General features: G+C 35.2%; 1 protein-coding gene across 14 annotated transcripts in view; it reads right to left on the bottom strand.

The window, feature by feature from the left end:
• BCAS3 (BCAS3 microtubule associated cell migration factor) overlaps positions 1-14,519 on the bottom strand; it is a 591,457-nt gene that overhangs the window by 434,801 nt on the left and 142,137 nt on the right. For all 14 annotated transcript variants that reach the window (XR_007413014.1, XR_007413013.1, XR_003133737.3 and 11 more), the window contains exon 10: positions 262-338. Coding sequence is in view for 11 of the 14 variants with exons in the window: in XM_025440686.3 (XP_025296471.1) it covers positions 262-338 (77 nt within the window). In the remaining 3 variants the exon portion in view is untranslated. The remainder of the gene's footprint in view (positions 1-261; positions 339-14,519) is intronic.

Below are 14,519 nucleotides of genomic sequence, written 5' to 3' on the forward strand. Positions count from 1 at the left end.
TTAAGGTTGAGCCCAAATACTGATCCTAAGCAAAAAACAGAGATAGGATAACTACTGAGTGCCCAATTAAAATCAAAGTAAAAAAAAAAAAAAAAAAAAAAAAAAAAATTAAAATTAAAATTAAAAAAATTAAAATATCAAAGTCAAACCAAAGAAAACAAACTAGTATGTTAAATACTCATTATTGATTGGTAATCACCTTTGGAAAAGTCTTCAACACTTGCTCCATTACAAATAATCCAAACATGAGCCATGCCTTACCTTGTTTTCTGCATAAGCAAGCCAGCGGCTCCCAAGAGCAATAGGATTCATGTTGGGCCCTGGACACGGATAGCAGCCTGAAAATTTTGAAATGGCAATATTGAGATATTTCTTAATAAATTTTCTGTTGGCGGATCATATTTTGATGCCATAAAAACAGAACAGCCAAATGGTTTTATATTTTCAAGTTTCACATAAAATTCTCATAAAACTAGTCATTATTTTAATAGCTAAGTGAAGTTCATTTTTTTCTCCTCTACAGTTTCCTTTTGTTTGATGTTGTTCCAGTAAGAAACAAATCTGGGAAGAACTGCTAATAATTTTTAGCAAAAACTGGATATTTTATACAATAAAATATAGATAGAACAAGAAAGAGAAGCTAAAAGGAAACAAAGTGTATAAGTCAAGCAACAGTGTTTAGAGAGGAAAGAGAGAGGATACAATTGGTTCAGGAATTTAAAGGCAAAAGATAACAAAGACATACACCTAAAAGGAAATGATGATACACTGGTGGGAAGAAAAAAACAGAACAAATAATGAAGTACGGCACCAATGAAGCAAAGTAATTCACAAAGAATGCCTCAATAGAAAGATGATAGAAAACTAATTTACACAATCCTAAGTATTTACATTAAGCACTCAATTTCATTCTTCTTGATTTTAGTCTAGCCAATATCAAACTAGTAAGGATTGTGTTCTCTCCTCTCAAGTAGAGTAAATCACATAGTTGTGACAGTGAATACCATCGATGCATGTAAACTTCAATACCATCTTCCTGAACTCCACTAATCAAGGCAAAACAAAATTCAGTCAAGTAAGTGATATCTGTCATCCTAGATGTCTCTTCTCCCCACCTGGCAATGCCAATGAGGTCTTTGAGTCTAACACCCTCATGTGTCAACTACACAAAAATAATATTCACTGTCTCACAAGACTTTAGAAGGACTACTCAAAGACAACTGCAGAATCAGACAACACAAAAAGCCTAACCTAAAGAACTTCCGGTTTATCATTCCACAAGTATTTGGTTAATATTTTTACAAATGTTTTCCTCTAAAAGGTACACTAGGGGATCAAACAGAAGTATTCTATTTCACAGTTTAGGTCCCAATTTAGAATCTAAATTTTATATACAATCATGAGAAAGACAAGATTCCATAACATAATCTTTTCTTAAAAAAAAATAAAAAAATAAAAAAACAAAAACAGGGATCCCTGGGTGGCGCAGCGGTTTGGCGCCTGCCTTTGGCCCATGGCGTGATCCTGGAGACCCAGGATCGAATCCCACATCAGGCTCCCGGTGCATGGAGCCTGCTTCTCCCTCTGCCTATGTCTCTGCCTCTCTCTCTCTCTCTCTCTCTGTGACTATCATAAATAAATTTTTTAAAAATTATTAAAAAATAAAAAAACAAAAACAAAAAAACAAAAAAACAAAAAAAAATTAATCTTTTCTTCCTGTAGCCAAATAACAAATTACATAAATCGTATGAGAATAGCAAAAAATAGCATGATCTGAATTGTAAACTGTACACCTGACAATTCCCTACCTAGCAGAAAGTCCCAGTCTGTGTTACCAATCCTAAGGGGAATAGAGTTATCAATGTATGATCATGTTTTATTCAAAAGCACACTTAAAAATAAGAAAAAGAACAATAATAAATTAAGATTTACTTTCAATAATGAAAATAATTTATGTCTGTGATACATTATTATTTTAAAATTTATTTTATCTTCCTCCCACTTGATTAGAGGAGTAAGAACTTGTTGTGTTCATTGCTGAATCTCCACTGCCTAGAATAATACTTGAACATAACTTAATAAATATGTTTGAACAAATTAAGAAATGCACCTAATCAAAGCATGTTTATATGACACTGGCAAAAGAGTTATCTACATAAAAAAAGACTTTTCAAATACTCGAATAGTGCACTCACTTAAAAGCCATATCTTTCATTTTAAAGATTTTATTTATTTATTCATGAGAGACACAGAGAGAGAGGCAGACCTAGGCAGAGGGAAAAGCAGGCTCTCCGTGGGAAGCCCAATGCAGGATTCGATCCTGGTACCCCAGGATCATGCCTTGAGCTGAAGGCAGACACTCAACCACTAAGCCACCCAGGTATCCTTAGACCTTTCATTTTAAACTGTTTTAAAAAAGAGTAATCTTTTAAAAAAAATAGATATCTTTCTTAAACAGGCATTACATGCTTCCTGATTCAGGAAGTCTTATGTGTAGCAATGGTTGTCATTCTAAAATGCTAGTGTCACGGTGTTCAAGAGCACTAAAGAAGCACACGCTGCTGCTGCTTCCCTCACACAGTAGTTTTCATTTGTGCTTCTTCCATCACCATCTATTTTGTGTTTTCCTTTATAAAGAAGATAAAAATAAAGAACTTGTAAAGAAGACAACGGCTCTAGGAGAAAGTCTGTACATATGAAACACAAGATATGAGCTTTCTAATTTTTTAGTCATCTTTTAAAAAAAACAACTTTTTATTTCAGGGTTTAAAGAGCTGTGTTTGGGATGTCTGCAGCTTTGGGAAAACTGACCTGTAGGTAACTGTGATACTATATCCACTGAATGCACATTATGGACACATATTCTGGATACATACGAAGAACAAAGGCACACTAAAATAGTGCAAAGACATTACACTCTAATGTATGTTGTACAGTATTTACATAGATTTCATTATAACACTCCCACTGAGTAACTTGATTCATACACATATTCCATTGATATTTTCAGAGCTAAAGAACTGAATATAAATATGGCCTATAAGAAAACTCCCTCCCCCCCCCCAAAAAAAGAAAACTCCCTCCCTTTAAATTTTTTTTTTAATTTCTCCCTCTTAAAATGTCATGAAAAAAAGAGCCAAATGAAAAACAAACACTTGTGAACTACAACATTACATTAGAGGCAGCTAATCTCCTGAACTTTAAAGTCAATATAATCTCTCAATCAATTCTGATATTCATCTCATCTCAATAGATCCTAATAAGTATATTCTCCTTTCCAAATACTAGAAGACACTAAGGAAAAATGTAGTTCACAATTCTGGAGTTAGTGTTTTTAGAAACTCAGTAGATCTCAAGAATTATAGTGTAATCAATGAAAGCAAATTGTTTTTCTGCTCTCCAAAAAACATTTTACACCTGGAATTAGCAGACCATCAGCCACTCAGCACTATCCCAACTTTATGAGCATGATTCCTTTAAAAATTAACCATTGCCTCTAGCTAAACTTTGAAAACAAGGGGGGGAGGGGGGGAAATCCCAAATCTCTGTAATACTAGGACTAATTCCAACATGTTTACAATGTTTGTCAGCAATATAAGAGAACTGGACATTTTAAAAACTGAGATTTCCAAATTTAAATAAAGGTAAGATCCAAGAAAAGCACACTAAATGAAGATTCCTCCATTACTAAAGAAATATTTTGAAAGGCACAGGAGACATGCAATTTTAGATGGCACCCCCCTACTGAGGAGGTGATCTGAATCCATTTTGAAAAACAAAAGATTTAACTACTATCTGTGACACTGCCTAATTTTTCTTGGTAAAGACGACTCAAAAGATTTCAGACCTTTTTTTTAAAAAAAAGCAAATAACTGTATTTATGGTCGTCTGACTTCCAACAAGGGTAGCAAGACAAGTCAATGGGGAAACAAGAGTCTTGTCAACAAATGATGATGAGTCAACTGCACGTCCACATGCCAAAGAATGTAACCCTAACCTCACACTGCATACAAAAATTAACTTGAAATGAATCAAAGACGTAAATGAAAAAGTTAAAAGTACTTTCTCTTCCTCGGCGCTGCCTACAGAGATGACAGCCATCCCCTACTTGGCATCATGGCTGCCCTCAGACCTCTGGGGAAGCCCAAGATTGTTAAAAGGAAGATCAAGAAGTTCATCCGGCACCAGTTGGACCGATATGTCAAAATTAAGCACAATTGGTGGAAACCCAGAGGCACTGACAGTAGGGTGCACAGAAGATTCAGGGCAGATCTTGATGCCCAGCAATGCTTATAGGAGCAACAAGAAAACAAGGCACATGCTGCCCAGTGGCTTCTGAAGTTCCCAGTCCACAATGTCAAGAAGCTTGAAATGCTAGTGGTATGCACCAAATCTTACTCTGCAGAGATTACACACAAAGTCTCCTCCAAGAACCTCAAAGCCACTATGGAAAGAGCAGCTCAGCTGGCCATGAGAGTCACCAATCCCAATGCTAGGTTACATGCGAAAAAAATGAATAGACAGCTTATGTTTACATTGTATTTGTATTTTTAAAAATCCCATAAAACTATCAAAAAATCTTAAATTATTAATGTCTTAGAACAAAACACAGTGGCAAAATCTTCATATCCTTAGATTAAGCAATGCTTTCTTAGATATGACACCAAAAATACAAGTGATAAAAGAAGAAATAGATAGGAGTGCCTGGGTGGCTCAGTTGGTTAAGTGTTTGCCTTAGGCCTCGGGTCATGATCCAAAGGTCCTGGGATTAAGCTCTCTGTTCAGCGGGGAGTCAGCTTCTCTCTCTCCCTCTGCCCCTATTCCCTGCTCCTGCTCTCTCTCACAAAGAAAATCTTTAAAAATAGAAAATAGATAAACTGGACTCCATTAAAACTAAAACACTTGTGCTTCAAAGGGCATCACTAAGAGAAAAAACTCAGAAGGGAGTTTTATAAAACATGTCTGATAACTGACTTATATCTAAAATATAAACAGAACTATTACAACTCAAAAAAAACCCCACAAATAACTCATACATTTTAACAAAGAAGATATATGCTAGTGAATGAACACATGAGAAGATGCTCAATATCATTAGCCATCAAGGAAACACAAGTCAAAATTATAATCAGATACCATTTTATGAGACATCAATACGATGGCTATAATCAAAGAAAAATAGTAACAATCATTAGTGAGAATGTGGAGAAACAAACTTTCATACACTGCAGGTAGGAATATAATTGCAGCCACTGCCTGGCAGGTCTTCAAATAGTTAAGGATAGAACTATGATAGAACTACCATATGACTCAGCAATTCAACTCCTAGGTGCATACTTAAGAGAAATGAAAACATATGTCCACACAAATACTTGTACCCAAGAGAACTGAAAATACAGTTGACCCTTGAACAACATGAGTTTGAACTACACAGGTCCACTTATATATGGATTTTTTATAGAACAGTACTGTAGATATATTTTCTCTTCCTTATGATTTTCATAGTAACATTTTATCTTCTCTAACTTAATTGTAAGAACATAAAATACATATGACATAGAGAATATGTATTAACTGACTGTTTATGTTATTGATAAGGCTTCTGGTTAACAGGAAGCTAAGTTTTTGGAGAGTCAAAAGTTAATATGCAAATTTTCAACCATGCATGCATTCGGCACTCCTAACCACCAAGGTGTTCAAGGATCAACTGCAAATGTGCCCACAAAAAACTTTCATTCATGAAAGCATTATTCATAATAGCCCAAAAGTGGAAACAAACTAAATGTCCATCACTTGATGAACAGATAAATGAATAGATAAATACAATCAAATATTATTCAGCAATAAAAAGAAGAGTAACATTCCGTTGTCTGGATATACCATAGTTTGTTTATTCATCCACCCACTAATAGGCATCTTAATTGCAATGTGAATAAAGTTGCAATAAACAACTATGTACAAATTTTTTAAGTGGACAATTTAAAACTCCTTTGGGTAAATACCAAGGAATATGATTGCTAAGTTGCATGGTAAGAGTATGTCTAGTTTTTTTAAGAAACTGCTGAACTATCCTCCACAATGGCTATATCAGGGACACCTACCTGGGTGACTCAGTGGTTGAGCGACTGCTTTCGGCCCAGGGAGTGATCCAAGAATCCTGGGATTGAGTCCCACATCGGGCTCCCTGCCCTGCATCTGTCTCTGCCTATGTTTCTGCCTCTCTCTCTCTCTCTGTTTCTCATTAATAAATAAAATCTTAAAAAAAAAAAAATGGCTATAGGGCAGCCTGGGTAGCTCAGTGGTTTCCTTCAGCCCAGGGTGTGATCCTGGGGATCAGGGATCAAGTCCTGCATTGGGCTCCTTGCATGGAGCCTGCTTCTCCCTCTGCCTGTGTCTCTGCCTCTCTCTTTCTTTCTGTGTCTCTCATGAATAAATAAATAAAATCTTTCAAAAAAATGGCTATATAATTTTGCATTCCCACCAGCAATATTTTTTTTTTTTTTTTTTTTTAAATTTTTTTATTTATTTATGATAGTCACAGAGAGAGAGAGAGAGAGAGAGAGAGGCAGAGACATAGGCCGAGGGAGAAGCAGGCTCCATGCACCGGGAGCCTGATGTGGGATTCGATCCCGGGTCTCCAGGATCGCGCCCTGGGCCAAAGGCAGGCGCCAAACCGCTGCGCCACCCAGGGATCCACCCACCAGCAATATTATGGGAGTTCCTGCTGCTCCACATCTTTATCAGCATTTGTTGTTAGTGTTCTATATTTTGGCCAGTCTAATAGACATGTGGTAGTATCTCATTGTTGCTTTAATTTTAATTTCTCTGATAATATATGATGTGGAAATTTTTTCATATGCTTATTTGCCATCTATGTATCTTTTCTGGTGAGCTGTTAAGGTTTTTGGTGCATTTTTTAACTTGGTGGTTTCTTTTCTTCTTGTTGAGTTTTAAGCATTCTTTGTGTATTTTGAATAACAGTCCTTTATTTGATGTGACTTTTATAAAGACTTTCTCCTAGTCCCTGGCTTATCTTCTCATTCTTTCAACAGTGTCTTTTGCAGAACATAAGTTTTTAATTTTAATGAATCCCACCTTATCAATTATTTCTTTCATGAATTGCGCCTTTGGTGCTATATCTAAAAAGTCATCACTATGTACAAGGTCATCTAGATTTTCCCTACATTATCTTCTACAAATTTTATACTTTTGTATGACATTTAGGTCTGTGATCCACTTTGAGTTAATTTTTGCAAAGTATGTATGGTCTGTGTCTAGCTTCAGTTTGCCAGTACCATTTGTTGAAGAGACTCTCTTTGCTCCCTTGTACTACACCTTTGCTCCTTTGTCAAAGATCTATTTCTGGGCTCTCTATTCTGTTCCATTGATCTAACTGTATATTCTTTTGCCAGTACCACATTGTCTTGATTACTGTAGCTTGATAGTAGCAAATTTTGAAGTTGAGTAGCAACATGGCAGAAACTTGAATCATATTACTAAGCAGAAATCAATCTGAGAAGGCTACATACTATACGATTCCAACTGCATGACATTCTAGAAAATGCAAAACCATGAAGATAACAAAAAGATCAGTGGTTGCTGGGGGAATGGGGAGGGCAGAGATGAACAGGCAGAGCAGAGGATGTTTAGGGCAGTGAAAAATACAGTAATGGATATACGTCAATTATACATTTATCCAAATCCACAGAATGTATAAGACCAAGACTAAACCCTAAAGTAAACTATGAACTCTGGTTGATAATGATGCATCAATATAGCAAATGTACCACTCTGGTGAGTAACACTAATAATGGGAGACGCTATGCATGTGTGGGGATGGTGAAATCTCTGTATCTTCTGTTATATTTTGCTGTGCACTTAAAACCACTCTAAAAAAAATAGTCTCTAAAAAAATTGTTTTAAAGATTTGTTCATTTTGGTGAGGGGGAAGAGAGAGGAGAGAGGTATACTGTCCACTAAGCATAGAGCCCGATGCAGGGCTCAATCTCCCCATCCTGAGATCATAACCTGAATCAAAACCAAAAGTCAGATGCTCAACCAACTGAGCCACTCAAGAGTCCCTAAAAAATTTTTTTAAAGAACTGATAGGTTAGTGGAGGGGAGGGAGGGGAGGGAGATGAGGTAACTGGGTGATGGACATTAAGGATGGCACGTGATGTAATGAGCACTGATTATTATATAAGACTGATGAACCACTGACCCCTACCTCTGAAACTAATAATACACTAAATGTTAATTAATTTAATTTAAATTTTTTAAAAAAAATTTAAAGTGTAAACAACTTGGATTCTATAACCCATTTAATATAACTTGGGGATCTATTTAGGGAAGTTTGGAATATTTAGGAATATTGTATTTCATTTATTGAAGTATTTTAGATGGAGGGGATTAGAAAGCTAATGGCAACTGCTGTTTGACGGTACAAAATAAAAAATGTTTAACTATAAAACAATAAAAATAAAAAAAGAACTGATAGATTCTACAACATAAACTATGATTATCTATGTTCAGTAAAAGATACCAGTCACAAAAGACCATGTATTCTATGAAGTCCAGAAAAAAACTATGAACACTCTCTCCAGAAAGACATATAAGCACATAAAATATTTAAACACCACTTCAGGATTTATTTGACTATCTTACATTCCACATTCCATGAGCTTTCTGATTTATTTTTGCTTTATTTTTCACGTACATAAACATATCATGAATTTTCTTAAAGATTTATTTATTTTAGGGAGAGAGAGAGAGCATGGGGTGAAGGCCAAAGGTAGAAGGAGGGAGAGAATCTCAAGCAGATTCCCCACTGAGTGCAGAGCCCAAAGCGGGGCTCAATTTCATGAACCTGAGATCATGACCTGAGCTGAAATCAAGAGGTGAATGCTTAACCGAGCCGCCCAGGCACCCCAAACATATCATGAATTTGAAAGTATAGCCAGTGTAGCCAGTGTAAGGTTAAATGGATGGGAATTATGCAGAGAGGATAGGAAAATCACAAGTTGTTTCACTGCACACATACTGAGTCCCCACTATGTACCAAGCACCTGAACTGAGCTTAGATCTCACCTTAACCTGCCAATCTCTCCTAATAAATGTTACAAATTTGCTTCTAAACTTTTTTTTAATTTTATTTATTTATTCATGAGAGACACACACAGAGAGAGGCAGAGACATAGAGGGAGAAGCAGGCTCCATGCAGGGAGCCTGATGCAGGACTCGATCCCAGGATTCCAGGATCACACCCAGGGCCAAAGGCAGGCGCTAAACCACTGAGCCACCCAGGGATCCCCTGATTCTAAACATTTTTAAAGGGAAACCCCCTCTTTCCAAAATTAAAAATAATTTTGCATTTTTAGGGTCCTTTAAATTAACTCCTTATATTTGTTATCAATCATTAACATAAATGAGGAACGCACATAATAACACTAAGAAATAACATTAGGATTATAAGGAATAAATTTTCCTCCTCAAGGTAAAAACAAAGGCCACTGGAGTTACCTACTGTACAATCCTTTGGTCTCTCCAGAGACTTCATATCTAACTTTCAATTTAAGCACACTGGAAATGACTGCTAATGACATCTATCAGTTCTTGTCTTTTGTTTTCTTCATCATACATGGGTTTTGAATTTCCACATCAGACAGCTGCTCAAGGCCACAGTTCTATACAGGCAAATACAAAGGTGTCTCCTTTCTCATCATATTGGCTGCATTCCCTCTCCACTTTTCTATCAGCTCTCTTTACCTGATCCTTCCACCCTTTGGCATAAATTCCCATGATGCTTTCTCTGATGGACACAGCTGTCTCTACTTATTTTACAGTCCCATCATTGTATTCATACATAACTGAGGCACTCACAATTGTATTATACAAGAGCTTTTCAAACTACTTTGGAAATCAAATGCTTGTGCGATCAAAACAATATCCTCATTAGGGAGAGAATTTCCCATTCTATGTAGGCTTCAGTCGGTTCTAATTCTTCAAGAACTAGAAACCAATCACTGGAGAAAAAATGTGGCACAAGCAAATGGGCTACAATAAATACTATTCTCAGTGTGCCTACCGGCTCAGCTACATCTTTATAGTGCTCAAGCAAACTGGCTTATATACATGGGCTAGCCCAAATTGAGAGAAACATGACTCTTCCACCTGCTAAAAGTTTCAGTCTGGGTAGAGGAAGCGGGTGGGTAGAATATGCAGTAATTAAAGAAAAAGAAGCTTCTTTCAAGTTAGAAAATGGCTCATTTGTTCCTTGATCTTAAATATCAGGCTATGCTAAATTTTGTTCAATGTGTTGATATAAATCACTTTAGATGAAGCTGCTCTCAGAGACAGGAAGCTAAATTCCTTCATACAAATATTTGCCAAATACCATCAACTTTACCAACTCTACGTCACTCACATAAATCCAATCTCTAGGGTTTTCCAGTCAAGTAAAATAATATGTAACTAACAATGAGCTACTTCTTAACACAAATACAAATGAGGTATGTTACCATTATAGGTCCAGGATTCACAGATGGAGTTTGGGAAGAGCTGTCGTGGAATGCTACAACAGATAGTACTCAGAGGATAAGGAGAAAAATCACAAACTTAGGTGTCACTGCTATCAATGTTTCCTCAACTCTGTTTTTATGTAAACTATATGTTCAAATATAATATACATACAGAAGCACCCAAATCAACAAAGTGAACATATACATACATAAGCAGTACCCAAAACAAAACAAACAAAATCCCAGGACATTATAGAAATCCAAAAGCCCTCACATATACCTTTCCAGCCCTCTTCTCCTAAGCTGTGTACTATCCTGCCTTCTAACAACTATATTAAACATCTGTCCTCAAAAGATATCACTGCATTCTAATACACAGTTTATTACACTTATTTCTATATTTTATCCACAGAAGTGATAGTTGTACTTTTATATTAGCCTGTTATTCAATGTTTTAAGTAACATACATTTCAGATTTAATGAAATACACACTAAATAGGTGTTACGGCATCCTCAAATCATGAGAGCCATTTTATAAATACTACACTGAAAGAAGAGGTGATAATCCTAATGGATCAGGAATAACTAAAAATTCACTTCTGGGGGCCTCAACCCACTTGACCAGGACTTACTAATGAAACAGTATGTCACTTATAAAGCACCTCACTGCAATACTATAAACACTGCTGAGCCAATTAAATCTCTTCTTATAATGAACAATTCACAGAATAGAAGAGAGCCTAAAACTTTAATAATACTTATTTCAACTATTCAGTGGTCCAGCAATGCAGAGGAAAGCATTTAGGACTACATGACAAGCATGTCCCAAAGGGGGCACCTGGGTGACTCAGTTGGTTAAGCGGCTGCCTTCAACTCAGGTCAGGATCCCAGGGTCCTGGGATTGAGCCTCATGAAGTTGAACTCCCTGCTCAGTGGGGAGAGGCAGACTCCCTCTGTCCCTTCCCCTGCTTGTGCTTTCTCTTTCAAATAAATAAATGTCCCAAAGGATATCAACTAAAAAACAAAGAACAAAGGCATTAAGAAAGAGTAATAAAAAAAAAAAAAGAAAGAGTAATAATGATTCACTCTCCCATTCATTTTTATCAGACTTCACTAATAGTTTGTACTTCCTAAAGGCTCATAAAACAGAAGCTCTTATTCCTAAAAGGGGAAATACTCCACAGATACTGGACAGATACTCAAGAGCAGTGACTATAAACACATAATTTTCAAATTTCAGATTTTCTGGATTTAGTCCAACACAATATGTAGGAGAAACTTCACTCATATATACATATATATATTCACTTTTTAAAATATCCACCAAACACTATTAATTTCCAGCTCAGACCTATATATAATTTTTCCTGGAGATCAATACTAATCCTAAATTAACAATTTTCTTCCTCATGTGATGACTTGTAACAGAGTTGCACTACATTCTAAACTATTCTGGCTAACTAAACATCTTGGAAAAGGACCCCCTGATACTGTGAAACCAGAAAACAGTTGTGATAAATGTTTTTCATCTTCAGCAAATTGAGTTTTATTCTTACAAGAAGCAAAAATAAACATCAGTTATATTTAAAGTTAGCTAGAATATAATGGATATGCTATATTTTCCATTTAGACTTTCATCCAAATCAAGCTAAATAACTTTGCTCTCAAGGAGATCATTGTCTAGTGGCAAAGATAGAACAAATAAACAGAAAATGCATACAATAACGTAGAAAGTTAAGTGTCTTAACAGAGGCAAAGATTACATGTAATAAAAGCATTCCCAAAGGGTGTTGAGTAATAGAAGAGGTCTGTAATCAAATAAACATAAGAAATACAGAAATGCAGTAAATAAATTTAAGCAGATTAAAATACCAGTCACCATTGCCATTCTCCAATAGGCAAGCATTTCCTGAGTATATTTGATGAGAGCATCCTGATTCCCACAGTATGTTGAAGGTCTAGTGTTCTGCCAACAGACTTTGGGCATTGCTATCTTTGGAAACTTAAAAGAAGGAGAGGTTGCTTTAAGCTAAAGGTGTCAGGAAATAGTTCACATTAGAACCAATACAGACACTGAGCCTAGAAATGCTGGATCAAGAAGACATTTTAGGAAGGAAAGGTGCTAGTGTAAAGACCAATTCAGACAGGAAAATAAAGCAACAGTGTACCTGCAAAGAAAGAGAATAATGGAGTTCAAAGTAAAGGTGGCATATGCATATGCATGAAAAGGAATAGTAGAAATAAGGAGTTAGCAAGGATATTGGATATTGATAAATGTTTTTGTGTGTGAAAAACCTTGGGAGTTTAGATGATAGGAAATGTACAAGATACATGTTCCTATTGGTCCAGGACATTTCTAATATACATGTTTACCAGACTTGATCAGAATTAAATTAAGTATGGCATTTGTTCAAATCAAAAGACCTCAGTTTTGATGATAAATTATATCATTTGGTAATGACTTTTGGAAAGGTATAAATGAAAAAGACTGTCCATGAATTGATAATTGTTGAAACTGGGTAAGTGCATGGCAGTTCATTATACTACTACTTTCTTTAAATAACAGTATGTACTTCCCAAAATTAAAAAAAAAAATTAAGTGACAGGAGATAAAATAGTATTTCTATGGCACTAGTAACTTAATAAAACAATATTTTCACCTTATCACTAAATGTTTATCAAATAAGAAAAATTATTAAAAATCAAAACACATATAAAAGGTAACTAAAAAATTATCTTCTTTCTGCAAGAACTTCATAATTTCAAGTAAGAATGAAAACTAAGAAGAATAGTTGCTCTTCTTTTGCTTAAAGATATTTTCATTCCTATTTCCACTATAAATGGTTTGGGAAGCTATAGTAAAAATTACAGTAAAATCCCAAGAATATATGAAATTTCTTTAATTGCATTATTTGACAATGTGCCGGTTTTTATACTCATTCTGCCAAATGATTCAAGAGTTTAATGTATTTGCTTTTTTCTGTCAGACAGAAAATCTGTAAGTGGACCCAAATCAGAACATTCCACAAATTCTTCTATTGCAAAATCTCAAACTGCAAAATATTCCTCCAGAAAACTGGCAAATATTGTCAAAAAACAAAGCTTTTTAAAAGATAAATTGTATTTATAGCCTATGGTATTATAGGTTTTTAAAAAAATTCTTATATGTAGGTCCTTATTCGAAGGGATACTACAATCCAATGTTTATAGCATTACCAACAATACCCAAGTTATGGAAAGAGCCCAGATGTCCACTGACTAATAAATGGGTAAAGAAGATGTGGTGTGTATATATATATATACACAATCTATAAATAATATTCCTATATAAATAATAAAGGAATATTATTTAGCCATCAGAAAGAATGAAATCTTGCCATTTGCAATGACAGGGATAGAGCTAGAGAGTATTATGCTAAGCAAAATAAGTCAGAGAAAGACAAATATCATATGATTTTATTCAGATGGAATTTAAGAAAAAAACATGAACATGGGGGTGGGAGAGCAAATCAGAAAACAGACTCTTAACTATAGCAAACAAATTGATGGTTACTGGAGGGGAGATGAGCAGGGGTATGGATTAAATGGGTGATAGGTATAAAGGACAGCACTTGTGATGAGCACTGGCTATTGTACGTGATGAATCACTAAATTCTACAGCTGCAACTAATGCTACACTGTATGTTAACTGAAATTTAAATAAGAACTTGAAGAAAAAAATGAAACAAATATATTTCCATCATCTGTTACATAACATTCATGTTAGTAGAAACAAATGTCATTCATATGTAAGAGATATACAATTAAAGACATAAGGTATATCTACATCATTTTATGCAAAATTTTATTAGACCATCTAAGCTTAAAAGCTACTGTTACCGTATAATTTTGTCCATTTTCTCCAATAAAACAGAGTACTCTAAAAGGTCTATTCTCATTTCAATGCATCAAAAATATTACAAAGCCTGCATAATTCAAATCTAATTATAAATTCAATACATA

Source organism: Canis lupus, chromosome 9, assembly GCF_003254725.2.
Source record: "Canis lupus dingo isolate Sandy chromosome 9, ASM325472v2, whole genome shotgun sequence".
NCBI classification, from domain to species: Eukaryota; Metazoa; Chordata; class Mammalia; order Carnivora; family Canidae; genus Canis; species Canis lupus.